The sequence below is a fragment of the Balaenoptera musculus genome, chromosome 3, assembly GCF_009873245.2.
Source record: "Balaenoptera musculus isolate JJ_BM4_2016_0621 chromosome 3, mBalMus1.pri.v3, whole genome shotgun sequence".
Classification (NCBI taxonomy): domain Eukaryota; kingdom Metazoa; phylum Chordata; class Mammalia; order Artiodactyla; family Balaenopteridae; genus Balaenoptera; species Balaenoptera musculus.
Window position 1 is genome coordinate 74,979,464 of NC_045787.1, and position 25,186 is coordinate 75,004,649.

General features: G+C 34.9%; 1 protein-coding gene across 2 annotated transcripts in view; it reads right to left on the reverse strand.

Annotated features, from left to right (window-relative positions):
* Positions 1–25,186, reverse strand: part of KIAA0825 (KIAA0825 ortholog) — a 405,558-nt gene that overhangs the window by 278,440 nt on the left and 101,932 nt on the right. For both annotated transcript variants that reach the window (XM_036846744.1, XM_036846743.1), the window contains 3 exons: positions 12,494–12,655; positions 4,807–4,901; positions 1,190–1,417 (listed from right to left, as the gene is read on the reverse strand). In XM_036846744.1, the coding sequence (XP_036702639.1) occupies positions 1,190–1,417; positions 4,807–4,901; positions 12,494–12,655 (485 nt within the window). The remainder of the gene's footprint in view (positions 1–1,189; positions 1,418–4,806; positions 4,902–12,493; positions 12,656–25,186) is intronic.

The following is a 25,186-nucleotide window of genomic DNA, read 5'->3' on the forward strand; positions in this document are numbered from 1 at the left end:
CACCACAGATAAATGAGGCTGTATCAGTTTAACTTAAACAATCTAAAAGCATCAGAAACAATCTCATATAGCATCTTCTTATTGGTAAAGAGTCAGCAACTCTCAGAAGTGATGCACTTAGATTTCACTAGCTGTGAATTTACTCCTTCTTAATGGCAAAGGAGGCGTGATGGATGGATGGGAAGGCATAACTTGCCTCCACTCCAGGTAGGCCAAAAGTGTTCCCTGGGGAATGTTCTGGAGCCTCAGGGTGGCAATAGGGGATTAAGGCCACCTTTAAAAACTCTCTTTCAAAAACATTTCAGGGGCTTCCCTGGTGACGCAGTGGTTAAAAATCTGCTTGCCAATGCAGGGGACAAGGGTTCGAGCCCTGGTCCAGGAAGATCCCACATGCCGCAGAGCAACTAAGCCCGTGCACCACAGCTACTGAGCCTGAGCTCTGGAGCCTGCGAGCCACAACTACTGAACCCACGTGCCACAACTACTGAAGCCCGCGTGCCTAGAGCCAGTGCTCCGCAACAAGAGAAGCCACTGCAATGAGAAGCCAGTGCACCACAACGAAGAGTAGCCCCCGCTCGCTGCAACTAGAGAAAGCCCACGTGCAGCAACAAAGACCCAATGCAGTCAAAAATAAATAAATAAATACATAAATTTATTTAAAAAACAAAATTTCAATGATACGTTGCTGACCTCACTGTGGACTTAATGCTGAGTAACTATATTTCTCTATTTCCGTAATTACTTCCTATTTTCTCAGTATGTTCCATGACTCTCAAAACACAGATGTAAGACTGATGTTAAAGGAATGGTCACTAAGGTGTAAATAAAGATTTAAAAGTTGCCCAAACCAATAAAAGACAGTAACTCCTTCAACCTCCTAAATTTCTCCTGGAGTCATTCAAAGGTATAACCCAAACAAGCAGTTTCTCAGCCCCCCAGGAAGTCACAGAGGCCCTCTCTTTAGTTACCTCAGATTCATGGAGCAAAAAGTTGGCAGCAGGTTTAAGTCCTTTTTGCTAGCACAGTGGCCCATGGATACCAGAGAAGAAAACTGGTACTGGGTCAAGTGCCAAGTGTTTCCCAAGAGACTCCATCATTTTTCTATTGGTTCCCTTTGCAATGGCATATATGAAAAAAAAAAAAATCTCATATGCCAATCTAATTTGAAAGGATTTCATTTGATACTTGCCTTTGCAATTTTCTTTGGTTGGTCTGCCTCAGGAACCGCACAGCTATCTTGCCAAACTTGCTGGACATTTACAAGGTTCAAAGCATAGCTCATAGCTGAAGACCTTTCATTCTGTTCCTGTTGGAGAATTTTTGCGGAAAAGTCTTCAATGGCTGTTGTTATACAATGTGCCATGGGAAGAGACACTTCTTTAAATGCACTTCTCCAGCCAAAATTTAGTAGAGTAGCCTGAAATATAAGTTTATATGAAGTTATATTCATCTTAACTCAACAAGTGTTCTATTGTTATAGATATAAAAGTATTACTTTCATTCAGCATGTTGAATGTAGGTATTCTTTGATAAACTGTAAAAGCCATTCTTACAACCTAAAAATATTACCCAGTGAATAAAGCAATATACAAAAACATGTGCATTCTTTACACACAGTAATATACTGTCATTACATTTTAATTCATCAGTGGATTTAATCAAAAACTTTTTTTTTCAAAATTTAATCTCTTAAATATAGTTCAATAAAACCATCTTTATGAGAGCTGAAAGTTCCACTTACTATTTATCACATAAAGCAGCCTTTAAATTCAATATATTTAATAAAGCCTATATTAGATTTTTATGGTCTTTTTTTATAGTTTATTGTTAACAAGCATTGCAACATAAGACAGCATTTAATATTCAATCTTTTATTTCTTTTTCATTCTCAGAAATCCAGACAAACCAAAAAATATAGCAATACGAAATAAATTTCTCAGAGAAAATATACCACTATGTGTTTCTAGATTTTTATTTCTTTAGAATTTTACTTAGTTTCTCCACCCACAAAGTGGTAAGCAGCACTACTTTTGTTCCAGAAAATGAGGAATTAAAATGATCTGCATTGCTCTGTGTGTGGGGAGTGGGAGAGGCTGGGGTGGAGGGTGGCGGTGTTTTCTTTTTTTCTTTTGGTCTTTGGCTCATGTGGCAGTATGTTTACATATGTATATTTCCCTCAAGTCCTCTAATGTTCTCTAAAGTATAAAAGCATTATGGATAGTAGGCTGAATCTATGCTTAGGATTAAACTTTTCCTGTTTTAGTGTAATCTTGTTTACAGCAATAATTTACCTACTCCAACTTCAGAAGACGCTAGGCTTGATATTCCTAACTGAATTACTTACTTTTCTGGATCTCAAGTTTTTTGTTGGAAAAATAAAAGAGCTGAACTGAATGATTTCTACGGTCCCTTTCAGTCTAAAATTACTGAGATGATGATCATTAGCTTCACTTTCTTGTATACATAATCCCACTAAGCGTTAATTTAATGCTTCTTTTTTGTACTGCATATACATGCAGTACAAAGTAATAAAGGTGATTCATCTTCTAGAGCTAAAATTCTATGATCCCATAACTCTATAATCAGAAAAAGTGGCTCTCCTTCTCATTATGCTTATAATTAAGATGTAATTGAGGGCTTCCCTGGTGGCGCAGTGGTTGAGAATCTGCCTGCTAATGCAGAGGACACGGGTTCGAGACCTGGTCTGGGAAGATCCCACATGCCACGGAGCAACTAGGCCCGTGAGCCACAACTACTGAGCCTGCGCGTCTGGAGCCTGTGCTCCGCAACAAGAGAGGCCGCGATAGTGAGAGGCCCGCGCACCGCGATGAAGAGTGGCCCCCGCTTGCCACAAATAGAGAAAGCCCTCGCACAGAAACGAAGACCCAACACAGCCAAAATAAATAAATAAATAAATAAATAAACCTTATAAATAAATCTGTCCAATCTTAGCCAGCTTTGACCACACAAAGTAAGATTCCTTAAAAAAAAAAAAAAAAAAAAAAGATGTAATTGAAATTTCCTTTCTAAAGTTTATTTGGACCTTTAACATCATAGGGCCTGCCTAAAGATACAACTCTCATTTTATTTTTACATAAAATGAATCAATAATTGAATCTACTCAGCTCATATAATTTCTTTTCTCATAAGTGAAACTTTGAAAGTGCCATGCGTGTAGTTCTGTGCTGTAACAGTATTTTCTTGGGACGCATTTATGATAGAAATATAAAAAGGAACCTACCTTCATAAAAATTAAAAACAACAACAACAACAATAAAACTCTGCTTTTTGTTCCCCCACCAGGGCATGTCTATTCATTAAAATCATTCATTTATGCATTCAAGGCAATATGTTATGGGGAAAATTGCCATCAATTGCCATGGTCACAGTGACTTTTTGTGCGTGTGTGCGTGCCATGATGATTACCTTTGCCCATGGTAATTTATATGTAATTATACTACCTCCTAAATTCTCTTTTCAAAATATGGAAAACCAAGCACGTTAATAGCTGATCTTAAAAAGAAAATTGAAAACATTTACTATTCAGATCTCCTCCTAGAAGTCTATTTATTTACATAAAATATCATTGGCTTACTTCTACCCTTCCCATCTGATGTTTGGAACCATACACCTTCCAGTTAAAATACAGAGGATTTACTAGTTGATCAAAGAAAAAAATAGAGGAAATAATGTAGTTTTCTGTTCTGTGTACAAAGGAGCTACCCACTAAATCCCTTTCTTCTATTACCTAACGCTAATTTCTTAATATCTACTTTGATTTTTGGTTAAAACATAATGTATAATTTTGCTTTTTTTCTGATTATTTTCCTTGCTTTCTACATTGAAACTCTGTTAAAACTCTATGTTCTTTTGCCTTTTAAAGGTTTACCTACTAGATCAGTCAAGATCCATTCAGAAAATAGAAACCACTCTCGGTATTTTGAAAGGAAGAATTTTAATGTAAGGTATTAATTACTAAGGTGATAGAAGATTTGAGGAGCCAAACATGGGTTATGAAGCAAGACAGTTATTTTATTACTATTACTACTGCTACCACTAGCTACTACCACTCCTAGGGCTGGAGGAACAAAGAATGGGAACAGTGCTATGGAAGTGTAGTCCCCGGGGCCACCAGTGAAGGAGGCCGACCTTCCAGGCGGACCTGAAACCTCAGAGAGAGGACTGTGTGTGGGGAGCAGCATGGAAGAAATGAAGGAGTCACAGCTACTCCTGGAGATGTTCTCTAAAACAGAGCAAGGGGAAGAAATCCTCTGGTTTCTCTCCAAGAACTACCCTCCAATCTTCCCTTAGCGCTTTTCATTGGCCAAACCTACCCAGGTCCAGAAAGCAAGAAAGCCTGGAAGAGGTTTTTCTCTACTATACAGAACAGAGCAGAGGAAGAGTGGTAATGGATCTGAGAACAAACAGGGGCATGCTGGGCACACTCAAATAAGAGGCCAGTTCAAACTATTCTTTCCTCTTTCCTTTTTCATCTCCACTTTCTCACTTTTCAACAATTGTCTACAGTCCAGATTCTCAAGGTGTAGACCCCCGAGTGGGATGAGAACAAAGATCTCTTCACTGCCAGCTCCCAACTCCTTGCATGGAACACACTGTGCAGCAGAGCAGTGTTCCCACTAAATTCAACTTTCATCAAAATTAATAAGACAATTTTCAACCAGGAATTATTGTTTTAGTGGCAAAGGGTAAAACTCAAGACATTTTGATTCGTAAAGGAGTCATATAAAAATGATGATGCTATTACATATGAATAAAAAAAAACACCACCCATTTTCCCTCACTTACCTCTTTTACTGGTAGCAATTGCTCTGAAGGAATACTGGCTTCATTTGTTCTAGGTTTCTCTATTACAACTTCTCTGTTGGATGTCTCCAAAATTTCTATGCAATAGAAAACAAACACACAAACTTACATTAAGAAAAACAAACCATACTAGATGTGATTAACAGGTTAAAATTAATTACATAGAAAAGCTCTATCCATAGTACACACACACACATACAAACACATTAAGATACAAAGAATACAGTCAACAAGATGTAGGGTGATATTGCCATCACAATAATGAGAGGATCAAAATATAGAGTTCTTTTCTATACATACAACTTGATGGAATTTATATGTTATTTATATTCATATTTGATGTATATGCATATATAATCTGTAAAATTCAGATCCTTTTGTCATTAATTCATTTTCATGTTAATAATGTAGGATAAGTTAACAATACAAAGTAAATATCAATTTCTTTGTTCATTGAAAAAGCTAAATTCTAAAGTACTGCTTTAAAAACCAGTGGTGTTCTTTAGCACATTAATATTTCTTTTTTTGAAATAAGACAGAACAAAAGCACATGGATAAACATCATCATATCAGGAAAAATTATACTTTTAATAAGATTATCAATAAGTCATTGGAAAAACACAAACACTGAGACAGGTAAGAAATGATCTCTAGCTTCTAAAATGGAAATACTTCCTCAACTTTTATTTTTCAGAATTAAGAAATTCTTTCCATGGGAAAAATACAGATCTACAAAAATGTAATGAATAAATATGCCAAAGAGACCTTTCCATTTTCTATTATGGTTCTATTAATTATAGTTTAATTCAATATGAATGACTTAGCAATTATCTTTTGGTTTTGCTTAGACTTGATATATGATGACGAATTATATAGCATGATTAATTTTTCTTTTATTTTAATAATCTTAAGAGTCAGTTTCTCCTTATGTCCTGGGCAAACAAATCTCCAAATATCATTGATTCTTATCAGTAGGGCTTCTGACAAATATAGTCATCTAGAAAATATGTGGGATTTTTGTTTGTTTTTTCTAAATATGGTTCTATGAGCTTAATCATGAATGATTCCTAAGTAACACAATCCACAGAAACAGTCTCTCAAAAGGTAAATATTCCATTTGGTAGGCGATAGCAACAACCTTTTGACAAATGTTATCAGAGTTCATTCTGAGGAAAAGTTTCCCCCAACTCTAGTGTTTCTTAATCACTTTGGATTTGTGAACACTTCATAGAACTTGATTAAAGTGACAGAACACTTCATCCAAAATGCACAGTATGACTGTGTGCGCGCACACACACTCACACGTGCTATTGGAGATTCCCAGGCCCTCTTGTAAAGCACGTTCATGATCCTCAAGGGGCCATGGACTGCAGTTGAGGAATCCTGCTTCATTTCTCAACATACATCACAACACAGACAAGGTTTTAGATCAGTGTTATACCATTTAACCTAAAATGCTTTCTCTATGGCTTGCATTTTATTACATCTTTTGCAGAAGCTAGTGTTATTAATAAGGATCAATCTCAATATTGAAATAAAATCCAAATTAAGCAGATCTTTAAATAAAGAAAAATGAAACTATAAGTCTATGAAAGAAAATATGGAATTTTTTCCCCAAAATATACAAGGTAGAGACTTTTCAGAAGGACACAGAAGCCATAAAACAATTCTGCATAACAAAAATACTGTTAATTGAACTGGATATGAAAAACTGGCTTGTAACTCTCTCTCAATGTCCATAGCTTTTAAAAAAATTAATAGACTTCAGCTTTTCGAGCAGTTTTAGCTTTTTAGAAAAAATAGAGCAGAAAGTACAGAGTTCCCGTATATTCCCTCTCCCCCTGCCCTCAGCTTCCCCTATTGTTAACATCTTACATGGGTATGGGATATTTGTTACAATTGATGAACCAATATTGATAGATTACTATTAACTAAAGTCCCTAATTTGCGTTAGGGTTCATTTTTTGCGTGGTGCAGTTCTATGGCTTTGCCAAACGCATAGTGTCATGCATCCACCATTACTATCACACAGATTAATTTCACTGCTCTAAAAATCCCCTGTGTTCCACCTACTCACCTCTCCTCCCTTCCTCACTCTCCTTAGCAACCACTGATCTTTTACTGTCTCTATACTTTTGCTTTACCCAGGATGTCTTATAGTTGGAATCACATAGTATGCAGGCTTTTCAGATTGGCTTCTTTCACTTAGCAATATTCATTTAAGTTTCTTCCATGTTTTGTGTGGTTTGATATCTCTTTTTTTTAAATCAATGAACAATAGTCCATTGCATTGGCATAGCACAGTTTATCCATTGACCTACTGACGGACATCTTGGCTGCTTCCAAATTTTGGCAATTATGAATAAAACTGCTGTAAACATTCGTGTGCTGGTTTTTGTGTGGACATAAGTTCTCAACTCATTTGCATAAATACCTAGGAGTGTGATTACTAGATCACATAAGGCAAGGTTTAGCTTTATGAGATAACAACCACATAGTCTTCCAAAGAGACTGTACTATTTTACGTTCCTATTAGCAATGAATGAGGGTTCCTGTTGCTTCACATCCTTGCTAGAATTTGGTGGTGTTAGTGTTCTGGGTTTCAGCCACTCTAGTAGGAGTGTAATGGTATCTCCTTGTTTCAATTTGCCTTTCTCTGATGACATACGATGCTGAGCATCTTTTCATATGCTTATTTGCCATCTGTATATCTTCTTTGGTGAGCTCTCCAGATCTTTTGCTCATTTTTAAATTGAGTTTTTTGTTTTCCTGTTGAATTTTAAGAGTTCTTTGTATATTTTGGATACAAGGTCTTTATCAGATATGTATTTTGCAAATATCTTTCTCAGTCTACGTTTTGTCTTTTCATCCTCTCTATGATCATTCCTTTTTACTTAGCAATTCCAACTTAGTAACTTACTGTCCAGATATACATGAGGACATATAAGACATAGTTCAAGTAAATTTGCCGTATCATTGCTTGTGGAAGCAAATGAAGAGGAAAAAACAACCCTATGTGTCTATTAATGAGTAGCTGATTAAATTATGGTACATGCACCAATAGAAAACTATTCAGCTGTTTTTCTGAATATGGGGTGTTTCTACTTAATTGTTAATAAAAACAAGAATCTCTGTATAGTATGACAAGATTTTGTGTTATTTTAACATGGGGATATATATGGAAGTAGTTGCCTTTGGAAAGGGAAACTAGACAAATGGAGTGGAAAAAGACTTAATTTTAACAATATATCCTTTTATCCTGTTTAAAAGTTTTACTATATGCCTGGACTATTATTGGAAAATATTTTTAAAGAAGAAAAAAATAATAAAGATCAAGTTGTCAACGACTTGAAGAGGAAACACTTGGATTCTTAACGTCACTTTACTTTTCTACAGATATGTCATAAAAATAGTTGATGTAAAAGGTATTCACCCTGGAAAAATAACATTAATTCAAAGCACAAGCTTTGCAGATCTATTCTTGGAACTAACTATTTGCCATTGTGTAACTATAGTTTAAAACTTATAAAAAAGGTTAATTATCTTATATTTATCATTTCATTCCCAAATACATTCTGCTTATTCACTCAAAATAATGCGCTTTGATGTTTATACACACCATCTGCCTGTTTTCAAGATGAATTAAAAAATAAGATAAGCTTCCCAATACTTCTTTTGCTGGTGAGCAATTCTGTAGTAAGATAGAAAAAGAATTATTGAGCAATTATGATAACCTGTATAATATAATCTTCCCCTCCAAATTAAAAACGTTTTAAAAAATTTAATCCTATACAGAGAAGCCAAAGGGATTATTTTAAGGCAGGATTAGTAACACTGAATCTAGACTAATAAGATATCTCACGATTTTAACGAATTGTGGCATTTTTATATTTGTTTGGAATTCAAAATGGTCAATTTCAAAATTTGGCATTGTCAAACTTTATGAGCTCTTTGAACATTTAACAAATTATTTCACCTATTTAAAAATATATTGGACATTCTATACACTTATTAGCATTGTCTAGAGAAGGTAGCCCATTTTTGGCTCATCGTTCTAAAACATAGTTATTTGCATGCAATCAACACTGGTTTCTTTAAGAGCGTGCCCAGACTAAGGACCTCAGTAGAGCAGGGCAGAGGGTCACAGGAATGCCAGCTGCTGAACAGCCTCTGCCTATGGAGTTCGCTGTGGTTCATTTTACACTTCTGGTTAGTTTCCACACTGCCGTTTTCTTTCATAGAGAGTAGAGGTTGGCAGTACTTCCCTGTGACATCCACTTTCACACCCAAATTGGTCTTCATAGGCTCCCATTGTGTGCACTACAAAGCAACTTGCCTTGTTGGCAGCGCTAAGTGAGAACTACAAGTCTCTCTTTTCTTTACTGTTCTTTTCTGGCTCACAAGCAACCTCCCACCAAAAGCTGAATCTGTAGAAGAGACTACATCCAAGAGATAATACTATGAAAAAGTATGAAGAGAAGCCCAGGTGGCCACCTTGCAAATTTCCAATGTGGAAGCCTTCGACCTCTCTGCCCAAGAAACAGCTAAAGTCCTAGTGTAATGAGCTTTACAAACCCTAGGAGCCTCTTTACCTTAACTACATACGCCTCCCTAATACAATCCCTTAACCATCTAGCTAAGGAACTCTTAGAAGCCATTTGACCCCTCTTAAGACCCCCTAAGAGTACAAACAATCTTTCAGAAGATCTGAAATCTTTGATTCTTCTGAGACAAACCCTAAGTGTTCTTCTTACATCCAATTGAAGCAGCCATTGCTTTTTGTCATTGCTGGGGCTAAAGAAAAATGAGGGCCAAGAAACCTCCTGGTTTAGATAAATCTCAGATGCCACCTTTGGAAAATTTGAGGAACTGCCCGAAGAACAGCTTTATTCTGAAGGAGTATTAGAAGTGCCCCATAAATCAAACCCGAGTCCACTCCATAAGATAAGATCACCTAAAAGAAATACAGTAAGATCCCATAACAGTGAAATAATGTCCTATCATTTTTCTGAAATGACCAAAATAGAAAACCATCAAATCATGACCAAACAAAAGCAAATAAATATAATGACTAAATATCTTTTCTTTCTCAGAAAATATTTCTTGTGTCTCTACAAAATCTATTGCGTTGTATTCAAATTCCTAAAAGCACTGCCAAGTTGGCCAAATCTACATTATAGTAGTAAACATCAAAGTAAAAAGTAAAACATTTGGTTAATCATCTTTATATTTTCTCTATGTGATGTTAAGCACCTGGATATTTTTAAAACATCTGAAAAAAAAAAAAAAAAAAAAACCTTACTTTTCATCACATTGTTTTGGTTACATAGACATACTAGGCAACTCCTTCCAAGATCTTTATTAGCAAAATATGTTCCAATCAAAACAAATACACCAAAAACCAAATGACTTGATCTTTTTTCTCCCCATCCTCTCCCACACAAGATTTCTAAGCAAAACATTAACCATCAGGATAACTTAAGATTCATTTGGTTTCTTTAATCATTCAAGAAATCTTTTCCTTCCTGATTTAAGAAACCAAGGCTTTTGATAAGAATTGATTAACGTGGCTACACTGAATAAACCATTTAAGATTTTTCTTGACAATTTCCCTCAAGATCATTCTTTTCAGGGATCCATTTACATAAAATTATGGCAGATTAAATCTTGGCTTTGTTACAAAAATATATGAATGAAGAACACATATATCACAAGAGGATGTTCTAATACTTAGACATTTCTTACAGCTGTCCTTCAAATTTCCTTCCACTTACTATGTTTGATAATCCACAAATGTGTTTCTATAGTACACTATTATTAATGTGATACTGAAGTTGCTTTCATCTGCCATGCTGCTTATATGATGACAAATTTGGGGTAAGACAGTATATTGTGGCATAATTATATATTTTCTCTGTTGATTTTATTCAATAATCATAACTATTGCTCTCAAATACACAGCACTGGCAAGTCTCAACATTGCTTGATCTCAATCCAGTGCAGTTGAACCAGCTTTTTCTTTTTCTCCTTTTTTCCTGAAATCAGTATGTCAAATCTTTGCTTCAGTTCTTGGCTATTGAACTTTTATATCTTTAGAATACCTCTCTAACACAATTCTAGTTTTGAATTTATGCTGCCCTTAAGAGGAATAAAGTTCTCAGAATGAGCTATTTCTCAAGGGCCTGGCCTAGGACCAATACAAGATGAATCCAAATGGATAGGGGTCTAGATGTTTTGGAGTTCACTCTGTGTTTTGATCCACACCTCAGAAAAGATCTGCTAGAGATGTGGATGAGAGATGCCAAATCTTAGCCGGGCATGAAGGATGAGTACCAACACCAAGTGTCAACTGCTTGTGGCACCAATAAATTTTTGTCAAAAATTAGGACATCATATTTCTCTATTCAGATCTCTCTTTGATCCAGTTAGTTCCATCTAGAAGACCCTTTAGGGCTCACATTACCTCCTAATAAATCGACTTTTTCATTCCATTTTTTAATTTTCATATTATCTGCCCTATGTTTTTATTATTTTCCCATTTGATTTTTTTTGTCAGATTCAGAAATCTATATTCCACACTCATTTTTCTTCAAATTATATCCAAATTTGGAAAAAACAACCTACATTATTTATTTTATAATTTAATAGTGCTGCTTAAACTTAACCTGAAACGTAGAAGGCCAGTAACCTATGCTTAATATAAAACAAACTCCAATCCTATAACTTTTCTCACATTATTTACCCAGGCTAGGTAAATAAAGAAATACAAAAGTAAATATATTAAACTAAATGTAAATTTCACTAAGAAATCAGGTTTTGAAATTTGCAGATTGATTTTTAATCACTTGCTTCCCTCACTTTGTTTTGCAAATGCAGCCACTATTCAAATTTACTCTCCTTAAAATGATATGTGGTATTATGTAAAAGAGAACTTTGTATAGTCCACTCTGATATAGATGAAAATTTTTATAAATATAGATATGAAAACAGAGAACATGTCTTAACCATTATGCCTCTGAATTGTTAGAAACATTATTTGAACACACATGGCACAGTTTTCTTTAAAAGGATTTTGTTGAGACTAACTAAAAACAACATATTGTATAATTATAATTACAATTGTAACAACTCACATTTATTGTTTATGATATGCTAGACATTCTTTTAAATATTTTACATTCACTAAATCATTTAATTCTCACAACCCTACATAATATATTGGAATCTAAAGCACTTAATACTGAAAGAAAATAAAGAGAAAATTAACTTAGTCTTATATCATCATTTTAAAGATGAGAAACTGGTCATTTGAGGAAACTAAATATTTTGCTCAAGGTCATCAGGCTGCTAGTGGCAAAAGAGGAGTTACTAGACCATCCGGTCTCCTTGATATTTCCAAAGGCCAGGCTGTGTTTCTTTGAGTTAAAAAAAAAAAAAATTGATCTTATTTTAACTAAAGACAATTATCCAAAATTGACTTATGATGCTTTTCAATTAAAACAATGGAATTTACAATGTATAAAGGATAAAAATGTAATTTCATGGTGTGCTTTATAGTTAATGTTTATTTAAGGAATTCTGTCCTGTATTTTCGTTTTTTCAGGTAATGGTATAGATTTAATAGCAGGAAGCAAAAACAGAATTATAGATTTGCAGAAGAGCATATTACCTGAAGTATTCCTGGGTGTCTTGAGCCATAAAAACATTTCTTCAAACAATTCCTGAACATTTTGTTCCAACTTCAAAAAGGATTTTATGAGCTGTGATAAGAACTCGAGTTCATCTAAGGAGAGGAAAACATTTCTTCCTTTCTGTGGGCATTCAGGAGTAACTGTGAAAAGAGCAGATCAATACTATTGAACATGTTATGTGTTTTCTCATTCAATATTAGAATAATCAATGATTCCTTAAATCATCAAAACTAACAAGATCCTTAATAATTAAACCAAGTTTGTTCTTTAGTAAATACATATAAAATCTCCTAGGAGAGTCTTTCCCCCCCGCCCCGCGGGAAGCTGGAGATAAGTATTCTGTTTGATGCAAACATGACAATTAAATAATTATATTAAATCTCAGAGTTATTAACAGGAATGTGATTTGTCATTATAAAATCACATCTTATACAATTCTGTTTTTTTAAGGTCTGGCATAATTTGAATCTAGTCACAAGGAAATATCAGACAAGCCTAAACTGAGGGACTTTCTACAAAATAGCTGGTCTGTACTCTTCAAAAGTGTCATGTCAGGAAACACAAAGACTAGGAAATGTTCTAGTCAAAAGGAATCTAAAAAGACATGACAACTGAAATCAATACATGATCAGCATTTTATTTTATCTTATTATAAAGGACATTATTAGGGTAATTTGATGAAATCTGAGTAAGATCTACAATCTAATGCTATTACTGCATGACTATTAATTTTCTGATTTAGACAACTATACTGTGGTTATGAAAGAGAATGCCCTTGTTCTTAAGAAATGCACACTGAAGTATATAAGGGTAAATACTTGTGATTTATTCTCAGTTCAGAAAGAGAAATCATTTTAAGCGGGAAAGAGAATGCAAATTTGGAAATGTGGTAAAATCTTAACTTTTGGGGAATCTGGTATTTTTTAAAGTGTGAAATTAAAATAAAAATTTAAAAGAAAAAAAGACTAGATAAAGGATATAAGTCTTCAAGACCTTAAAAGTGTTGTTCCTAGAGCAATAAAAAGAAGTTAACTTATTGCATCTAGATTATATTATTCATGAAATCATAATTAAAAATAACTTTCATCTAAATAATTATGATATCTATTGCTTTCCTAAGAACAATACAACTCAAAAGATTGATTTTTTTCCCTCATAATGACATTCATTGTTGTCACACTACCATTTTAATACAATTTAAAAAAAAACAACGTCTACTCCTTAAGAGTATGGAGAAAAAGACTGACCTCACTAAACGGTACTTTTGACCAAATTTTCAAGGATTAAAAAAAAAAATCCTTCCTTTTTGATTGCCACTTCTTAAAACATGTATATAGGAAGTGTCTTGAGGCTTAATTACAAAATGGAAAAACTGTAAACTCTTAGAAAGTAAGCATTTCAAGTGCCTTTGGAGAGAAAATACTGAGTGCTACTTAGAAATGATATAAGGTCTGGTGATTCCATGTGAGGAAAAGATTACCTTTGTCACACGGATTTAGAAGGAAGTTTCCAGAAATGTAACAATTTTATGGGTTATCCACTTGCTTAACTGAAACTTTAAAATGTTGGTATCAAATTTGTAGCCATGTGATACAGTCTTTCATATGATATAGGACCAAAAATGTCATGGTATCTTTGCAGATAGTATGAGAGAGACCAGTCAGCCAACTTAAACTGTGGAATTTAGTCCCGTTCTTAAAAGAGTAAAAAAATGTTTTAAAAAATCTTTAAGTATTTACAAAAACTGTTTCACCTCTACATTGATGCTAACCCCACATATATTAAAGTCTATCTCTAAATAGCCCTACTCACATCTACTAGTCTCCCATAGGCATGCCAGAGAACACAAGCGTGTACAATCATCATGTATAACTAAGGTTTTGCCATTAAAATCAAGACCCAAAAACGAAAAGAAAGGAGAACAAATATATTATGATTCACTTAGCTGTTGCTTGATTCTCATTTGGCCTGTAGATGGAGGCTGGTCTAACCTTCTAAATCATAAAGATGTTCTTTTTGGAACCAGATTGTTTATAAGGCAAATTTTCAAAAATTTTAAGAATTCTTCCTAATTCTTTAATAGTTTGGCTGGAAATTAAACATAGGTTTTGTGTAGCTCAATTCTAAATTGGAAATATTGTGAATGTTTAGAAAGTAAGCAAAAAAGCCACCCCCCCCCAAATCTCTCAGAAGTATGTATAGACATATATATGACCTAACAGTGCTACTTGTTTAAAAATACATAGAGTTGGAGGATTCTACATGAAAAGGTCTTACCTTCATGACCTGGATTTAGAAGGATCTTGTATTCCAGAAATGTAACAATATTGAAAGGCAAATCTATTTCAATCCATGAATCATTATAACTTAAAAATGAAAGAGGATAGAATAATATGTATGACCTAAATCTAATCATTTTGTCCCCGAAAAGCAATGATTATGATACAGATCCATTAATTAGTAGTTCTTATTTGTTATTACTATTAGCTCAGTGTTCTCCCAAGGTTCATCTTGAGGGTTAATTTATGGGGAAAATAATTTGTGATGAATTCATTTTGTGAAAGTCCAATTGAAGTAAAATAAAACACAAAGGAGGAAATAGAATTTCCCAAACTTATCTCACAGGACTTGTTTTAATCATCACACTTCAGCTCATGATTTCTTTCTGCCCAAGCATACCTATTTTTCTGTTCCTTAGACTTTTCACTGTTAATCACACTAGGAAAGGGTTTCCCCCAGCAGGAGTTCCCTTTACTTTTGCCTTCACTAAATTAATCTCCGTTTCCTTCTTCTTTCAAGATTCAGTTTGTTCCTCTCCTCCAAGTCACCTCTCCATAAATTCTTATCTGGATACAATCAATCCAGGAGTTTGCCTTCCCGTGTTAAGCCAATCTGGTCTTTACCCTTTTTTTTTTTTTTTTTTTTTTTTAATCACTGTAGAACTGTCTTACTTCAAGAAATTTTGGACATATCTGTTTACACACAGGCAAATATGTTTAGCTGGGTACCAATCATTGTTATAAAATACATGAAATAAGGATTGTTGTTTTATTGTAGAATGAGCTCTATGATTCTTAGGAAATACAAAGTTCTCCTAAATCCCAAGAAAATTATAAAGAAAAAAATCTAAGTTTCCTTTTAGAGCAAGACATTATTTAAATTCACCATCAACTAACAATGAATAAATTCATGTAAATAATAACTAGATAGCTGAGGTTTTTTCCTCTATATATATTTTTAATAAAATTTTTTTCTAAAATATAAAATTCTCTGCTATTCTATTATTCAGAGGATTTAGAACACAATTGAAATTTTCCTTCATGACAAGGTTACGATGAAAGTTACTTATTTTTGTGCTGCACTCAGGGACTAATGTCTGTCCCTCTGTTAAAGGGCATTTCTCAAAATGACAATCATTCGAAAAGGGTTCTGTGATCAAATAGGTTTGGGAATTACTACATGCTAATGATTCTTTTAAGTGATTCACAGTGCAAATTAGTAAAATAAAGTCTATTCACTTCTATAATAAAGTTAAAAAAATTAAAAACTTAATGTTTCTCAAACTTTTTTGACCAATGAACACTGGTTTACTGACGTATCTATTAACTTCTAGAATTTCTCAAACTGCTTAGGGGACACTGCTCTGGATTACAGTCCCACTTGAGTATTTATAGCTGCTTTGTAGTGTTTCCCCCTATTGTTAGGCCTTTCACTGTGGGTTCTTGTTGCTGCCCTTTTCCACTTATAAACTGTTGTTCCTAATAGAATCATGGTATTTTTCAGACTCCTTTGAGAAACTAATGAAAGTCTTCTAAATCCTTGTAGACCCTCTTATTGAAAAAAATTCAAGTAGTCATAGTTTCAGGGCTAAACAGAACCACCTGAAGTCCATCCATGGTTGTCATAGGGCAGCATGGTCCAGGACTTTGTGTTTTATTAAAAATGCAAATCCCTAGGTCATCTCCAGATCCCTTTTAAGCAAGTGCCCCAGGTGAGTTTTCTGCACAGGAAAGTTTGAGACCACTGCCTGAGGGATCCATGAACTCTAGTTAAAAACCTTTGTGGTTGAAAATCACTCTCTAGGCATCAGAAAATGGATTTTGGTCTTAGCAAGTCAACCAAACAGGTGCTATTGTATAAAACAACAATAACTATTAAAAACAAAACAAAACAAAACCCTCTACTTTTTCCATGGTCAAGAAATTTATTTATGATTTTTTTTTCATTTCTGGAAGAAATATGGAATGCTTGTAGGGAATTTCTAAGATAAATTATTATTTATCTATACATTTGCCCTGGGCAAAGGAAGAACTGCTCCTAGAAAAAACACCTAAAGAATAGTTAGAGTTCTTTAGGCACACTCATCACAAATGTTAAATGATTTCCTTGAGTCCATAGACTACGTCCAGTTTATTCATTATAGTATCTTAAGAACCCAGCACAAAGTAGACACTCAAAAATACTAGTTAAAAAAAATAAATGTATGAAATCCCTAGAAATATCTAACAAAGAAAGAAATATAAAACAAAGAAAGATTTCATACTTAATCCTAAGATGCATTCCTCAAAACAATAAATATTTAAAGATGTAAGTCAATAAATAAATAAATAGACAAATAATTACAGTATTATATACACACTCTTTTTAGTATTTTGTTTGACAAAATAGATTTAAAAATTATTTCTAAAAAAGAAAATGTGTGCAAAAAGATATAAAAACAATGATGATGTGGAAACTTGATAAAGCATATTGATACAACTGACTAAAACACAATTTGTTTGTGTTTAAAAATAAAATTATACTTTAGAAAAAAATTCCACCATTAAAAAATGCACAGATATTCATAGAACTGTTATCTTAAAAAAATAGACTCTCTCTCTTCTCTCTGTCTCTCTGTCTCTTGTCTCTGTCTCTCTCTCTATATATATTTATACATACACACACACACATGTATAGATATATCACTCATAAAGAATATATAATACTATAAATTATATACTTAGAAGTGTTTTTCACCCAGTAACTAATAGTTAGAATATTAACTCCATTATCTTGTAGCAAAAATAGGGACACTGAAAATAAATCTAGAGGGACATTAAAGCGTCTCACATTTGATCTACAACAAAGCAGCTTTTGGAATAAATATCAAAGTCCAGCTAAATCAGACAGAACATAAAAATGTGGGTTGTGGCTGAAAGTACACATATTATTTTCCAAAACCATTAGCAACAGAATTCTTGTTAATAATAGCATTAAGATACATGAGAAAATGAGAAGCTAGAAAATCAGATAATCTGAAGCTGGTGGATCAGTATAATAGGATAAAAGGTGCACATTTTAGTTTTCCCAAGAAAAACGAACACTAGCCACCCTATTATTGACTGTAAATGGATCCATTTTCAGTGAGGAAGTATTCTTGATGCCACCAGACAAGTGATGTAAAAAAGAGGTGACACACAAAAGCTATTGACAGTCTCATTATTCCATATGAAATTCATGACATAATCCAAATGGAAGATATTTGTTCCAGTAAAGAGAACTTTTTAAACAGTCTTACAATAAGAAGTCAGCAGAGACTGCTTAGGAACAAATAACAAGCTGTACTTTTCCTAGTACCCAAGTCACTTTCTGAGAGCAGGTGGGGCTTTGGAGCACATTGCTGTGTTCCAGTGGCCTGAAGGAGCCCTGTGCCTTCTTGAGCACCTGCTTCCAAGGAGCCACACAGCAGGGGAAGGAACAGAACGAAAACACTAAGTCCCTTCTTTGTTACAGGAGCCTCGTCAGTAGATGGAAATCATGAAGGACCTGCAGGCATTGCTTTTTTGTCACATACACTAAGAAGAAATTGAAGCTGTTTTCCCCCCTTTCTATGGCATTATTTTTGTAACTTTTAGTTATTTTTCAAATTTATATGACTAGGAAAGCATTTGAGGTAAAGACAAAGAATATTTCCACCTTAGTTTTCCAGACTGAATTTATTATTTCGTATCTCTTTCAAGGAAGCTTGCATATATATGTACTACCCAAAACAAACAGGGTAAAACTTTAAGATAAATTGAGTAAATGAATGAGCAAGTCAATGAATGACTAAAAGGAGGAAGTGAATAACTTTGAAGTTGAGTGAAAGTGCAACCAGACACAGTGAATAGACATTTAGATACCCCACAGATAAGTGTCAGGACCCTTCTTCTATATGGTGAGAGGATGGAGAAGGAACTATAGGGAAAGCTGAGCCTCAAAAAGGTAAATGAATCTGAACGTGAATTCAGGAAATGTTTATCTCTTAGAAGCTGGAAGTTGGACTCCCCTTTTCTTTTGCTCTTTCCCTACTTTTGTTTCTTCCCCCATGTTTTATTATGGGGCATGCTGCTATTTCTAGCACCACTACCTGAAGCTCAAGAGGTAGCACAATGGAGTAACTAACACATGGAATTATGAACCAGAGGGTCTGGGTTCAAATCCTGACACTGCTTCCTACTAGTTGTGTGACTTTTAGGAAGTTACTTAGTCTCTCTATGCCTCAATAGTGTATAAGTTTTAACTGAGTTAACATGTTAGAACAGTTCCTGAGAGGTAATAAGGGCTGTATAAATGTGTGATATTACCACCTCCTCTGAGAAGCCTGCCCTCATAACCTAGGCCAGCTTAGTTTCCTATTCTCCATGTTCCTCCGTATTTTACCCTGCACATATCTTTATTTTAGCACTTACTATGTCATTAATAATTATTAGTTTGGGAGTTGTCTCCTGCAACTTTAATCTGAAAGGCAGAGATTTTTTCCCTCTTTACTGCATTCCCTTTATCCATCATAGTGGATGATACATACTGGTGAGTGTCAGAGACAACACCAACTGTTTTTAACTCATTTTGTTTGGCTTTTTTCCCTACCATAAGCAAGCTTCTTTAGTAAAATATTAATATTAAATGAGTTTAACATTAACTGTTGTATGTCAATTTTAACAGGAAATACTTTGGGGAGTAAGAACCATAAACAATATATCAAAGACCTATTTCACTGTAAAATACTTTAAATATCACTGTTATTTAATAGGTCCATCTCTAAGCTTGAACATTCATAAAATTGAATGGTAGCTCCACTCCAAGACCTTCCACTGCTTCTTTGCTATGTCAACCCTTCAAAACACTGGTTTTATTTTCATGTGTATGTGGTCATCATCTTTTTTAGGAGCTAATATAAGCTATGCACCTATGCTCAAGAAAGAATGGCATATGATTCCAGGAGGTTCCCCGATCCACTGAGGCCTTAGGGCCTCATTGACAACCTGGTTAAGGCCCTCTGCCTTGGTGTGCCTGACTTGATGAGAAGTCAGAAGAGCAGGCCTCAGGGTCTTCCTCCCACTGAGGAGAACTGTAGCTTCTAGAAATGTCTACTTCCCTTTGCAAGAAGAATGGGTTTGGTCCAGCTTCTACTTCATAATCTCCTTATCACTCTTTCCATATGATAAAAGTTCTCAAAACATTTACAGAGACAACTCTCTGCCTACTAAGACATAGGCCCTGTGGTAAGGTGAGGGAATAAACTGAGGAATAACTAACTAATCCTCTACCTGCTCATGAATTTAGATAAACACACAGATCAGTACCAAGTGGCTACTGCTTTGATAGTGGGACACGATGACCAAATCATTCTATTAGAATAGATTGAATTGCTAGTATACACCATATCTGCATTTGCTATACCTCCTTTCTCTGACTGTTCCAGGCAAAGATAGTTGTTATGCTTAATTTTGCATCCATTGACAGGATTGGTAATCGTGGTCTAAAGACAGGTAGACCTAGGGACAGAGGGAGTCACTGTGTTTGGAATAAATCCTCACAACCCACGCAAAGCCCCCACGTGACATGGAGATTTGCTGTTCCCTTTGGAAGGGCTCACATAGCAAATCTCTCCTTGCTTCACATACCACTGGCTGAAAAGGGTGGAGATAAAGTCATCTTGAAGCTATTCTTCTGGGTCAATGAGAAAAACTAAAAAGAAACTGCTTCTATTATTACCCTTTTATGATTCCCAGGCCAACACTGGCTCCACTGGATGTTACCTAAATGTACTGTTAAATGATAACAAAATTCTCCCACACTCCATTCCATCTTCTCTGGCAGAAGCTGTCAGTATTACATTAACAAGGGATCAGACTTCTCATTCATTTGCCAAGGGTATAATACTCCTGTCCCTCTCCTATTTTCTCTCTTTCTTATTTTGTTTTTCTGACTGAGAACATGAGAGAGAATATCTGACTCCTGATGTGGTCACTGTTATTTGAAGATGCTAATCAAAGAATGGCTTACATTTGAATTCAGCCAAAATTGAGAAATGTACCCAGGATAAATTTCTGAATATTTTCTCAGCTGACTTTTGTTTTATGCTGGTATAAGTCCCAGTTATAAACACGTAGATATGCTGATCCTTTTAAAGAACATCATAATAAAAAGACATCTCTAGTGTAATGAAATGGGGTTTAAATTCTAAGTACTGTATGCTAATGGCACATTATTAATGAAATATCTTCCTAATATCCCTTTCTCAGTCTCAAATTTTGCTAGAGTTCAGTTAATTATAGCTCTTATCATAGGTGTTACATTCTATTATCATGACCAAAAATTAACCTGTAGAAAAATCTTAAACTAAGTTAACAATTCATTTTTACTGTAGTCTAAGGTTGTATCTGAGAATTGATATTTCACTTTTTAAAAGAATATGCCATGATAGAGATGTTACATTATCAGCTTTTAATATAACATGTTAAAAATTAATTAAAAAAATTTAACACTGGCATAAAAATAATGCCATCATCAAAAAGATGGATTTAAGTTAAGACTAACCTGCTGAGTATGCTTCCTAATATATTTTCTAATTGAATCATAACCTTTCAAAAGAGATTGAACATTTTTCCTCTCTTATACTAAAAAATAAAGAGTAAGATTCTCCTCACACTTTTTTTATCAGTAGGCAAATTATAATGCCTATGAAGATATGTTAAAGTTAATATGAAAGGAGATAGATACGGTGATAATAGCAATATCTTGTACCCACCCAGAAAGCTGTACTCATGAGCTCATTATTCTAACAGAGAGTAGCACAGGCCTTAGACTTAGGGAAGCCATTTACCAGGTGTGATAGCACGTCACTGAACAAATTTTATAGGTATTTTACCTTTTTAGCTGTCTTCCTCACCTAAGTAATAGTTAATTCAGCCACAAAGGCAAAGTCATATTTCCTTCAAACTTCAAATAAGACTTTGGAGCCCCCTGGGAAAATATCATCTTTTATATTGTTTTCCCTCAAAAGGCCTATGAGCTACCAAAAAAATCTTTAAGTGGGTTTCACTTGCTAGCTCAACAAAGATTTGCCTTGTACGTATAATGCACTAGGCAACCATGTGACATACACCACTGGTGGTAACAGATATGAGAGAGCTACAGAGTAGCATCTGAAAGTAGGATGGGGGTGACTAGTCAGGGCCATGCTTCATACCAATCACCATCAGCTCCTGTGGCCACCCCTGTCTCTTCAGAGTAAATTTATCCCTCTTCAACTATTTAATTTCAGGCAAGAAAAAAGGCATTAGTTTCAATATATATTAAAAACTCAGAACTAAGAAAAGTCCACAGATAAAAAACTAATTGAGGACATGATCAGGAGTTGATTGTCAACCTATTTTGATATAAATGGCCAGTAATGGGCTCTGTTGTTCTGTTACAGTTTATTTCATGAAAATATTGCTTTTGATTGAAAAAAGTAAATTAAAAAATACATGAAAAGTTAAACTGAACTTGGTTTTTCTTTGCATATATAAATATTAGTTGTCTTTGATTTTTGTATTATAAAAAAAAATATTAAACTGTTCAATAAACACAAATACTTTAGAATTCAACTTGCACTGCATTGGACCCAGTGTTGTTGGTAACTGGGTTGTGACAAATTAGAAAGGAAGATAAGAGTAGCTAGAAATACATCAAAAAGTCTACAAACAATAAATGCTGGAGAGGGTGTGGAGAAAAGGGAACCCTCCTACACTGTTGGTGGGAGTGTAAATTGGTGCAGCCACTATGGAGAATAGTATGGAGGTTCCTTAAAAAAAAAAAAAAAAAAAAATAGAGTTACCATATGATCCAGCAATCCCACTCCTGGGTGTATATTTGGAAAAGATGAAAACTCTATTATGAAAAGATAACGTGCACTCCAATGTTTATTGCAGCTCTATTTACAATAGCCAAGACATGGAACTAACCTAAATGTCCATCAACAGATGAATGGATAAAGAAGATGGGGTACATACATACAATGGAATATTACTCAGCCATGAAAAAGGATGATACAATGCCATTTGCAGCAACATGGATGCACGTAGAGCTTATCACACTAAGTGAAGTAAGTCAGACAGAGAAAGACAAATATATAATATCACTTATATGTGGAATCTAAAAAAAATGATACAACTGAACTTATTTACAAAACAGAAATAGACTCACAGATGTAGAAAACAAACTTTTGGTTACCGAAGGGGAAGGGGGGGATAAATTAGGAGTTTGGGATTAAAACACACACACTACTAATAGATAAACAACAAGGACCTACTGTATAGCACAGGGAACTATATTCAATATCTTGTAATAACCTATAATGGAAAAGAATCTGAAAAAGAATATATATATACACACATATATGGTCAGCTATATATACACATGTAGATATGTATATATCACTGAATCACCTTGCTGTACACCTGGAACTAACACAACATTGTAAATCAACTACACTTCAATTAAAAAAAAAATAGTAGATGGAAAGGGAGAACGAGGGAAAGGCAGTGAGAGATTAGTGGGGGGGACAGTCCCCTCTAACAGAGATTGGGGCTTTATAGTTTGTAGGATAAATCTGGCCCACAGCCTGCCTTGGTATGCTCTGTGAGCTATGGTATAGTCTGGCTTTTCTCTTTGTAAATGGGTGGGAAAATTTTTTAAAAGGAGACTATTTCATGACATATGAAAACTATATGAAATTCAAGTTTCAATGTGCACAAAGTTTCATTGGAAAACAGCCACGTGGATTCACTTGCATACTCTTTAAGAAAAATAGCAATGACACTAAATTTCAGTTGAAAAACAAAGTACTATGGGAGTCAGGAGGTGACTTCTAGGAACAGCTTGACTCAGTAAGATCCATGTAAGAATAATATGGACAATTTTGGTCCATCAACGAGAGACAATGTCAACTTTACCCAGCACTGAGAATCATCTTTTATGTGTATCTTTCTTTCAAACACCAAGTGCTATCAATGATAATAGAAAATAATTACATAATGCTTACTTTGTGCCAGATACTGTTGTAAGCATTCTTCCATACATTTATGCTAATCCTCTAAACTGTGAGGAAAGCACTAACATTAGCACTTGCCTTGAAAGTATGAAGAGGTTAAATAAATTGCTCAAGGTCACAAAGCTCATAAGTAGCTTTTTAAATGTGCTTGCTACATTAGGATCAAACTATAGCAGGCATCAGAATTACCTGGAGAGCTGATAACACACAGATTGCCAGGCTGCCACCAAAGCTTCTGATTCAGTGAGTCTGGGGTGGAGCCAGAGAATTTATATTTTTAACATGCTCCAGGTGATGCTGCGGCTGCTGATTTAGAAATCACACTCTGAGAACCAGTACTCTATCGCCTCTCTCTCTCTCTCCCTTTTTTTAAATTTTGTACTCCCACCTAGGCATCCTGTTTTCAATGTTTAAGGCTTTGCTTCAGGATAAACTCTCATCAAAATTCACACTTAGATCTGAGAGAAAATGGTCCTCTAGGCAGTTTCCTTATATTCTCCTCCCAGTCAGGTAATCTTACACATCACTGGACAAGTTCTATTTCTTAAACACTTTTCTCAAGTTACTTTTCTGCTCAAAAACGTTTAACAACAACCATGTCATAACTTAAACATCAAAGACAAGTTTTCAAGACTCTGTATGTAATCTGCCCTTATGCTAGGTATCACGTCATGCATTCAGTCATCCATTTATTTGACACCTTAGTTTTTGTCTGCCCAGCACCCTTTTCCCCCTTCTAGTAACGAGTTGATCCCTTGCCTGTTCAGAGGCCTTCTCTGAGACGTTTTGAACACAGGTACCAGGGAGTTGTTAGGATGTAAGCAAGAAGCTAGCGGCCAGGGATCACCTACTTTATGGAGTGGAGAAACTGGTCTGAGAATGAAGTCATCACATGGGGAGAAACCAAGACAACAAGTGATGAAATACAGCTTGAAAGCTAAGCTCCATTTGCTCAGGTCTCCAGAAATCCTCCAGTTTCTGTCCTTCCAGAGGTTTAATTGTTTAGCGCTTTCTTCTATTGTGTGAACTACCACATTCTTCTTTAATCAGTGCCCCGCCCCCCGCTTTTCGCATATGAAGCAGAGACGAGGAATGGAAGAACAATGGAAGAACACCCACAAGCTCAGAGTCCTGGCTAATGCTTTCACCAGTAATCTATAGACTAGTTCCTATGTGCCAGTCACAGGTCTCTTCATGGTCTCCAACAAGTCACAGTAAATCTCCACCACGTTGCTGTCTGAACTGCAAGGGAAGCTCTTTCCCTTAACCTCTGCCTACACAAGGTCTACATACCCTTCAAGGCCAAACTCAAGTCCAAAAAGTGTTTCTAGCT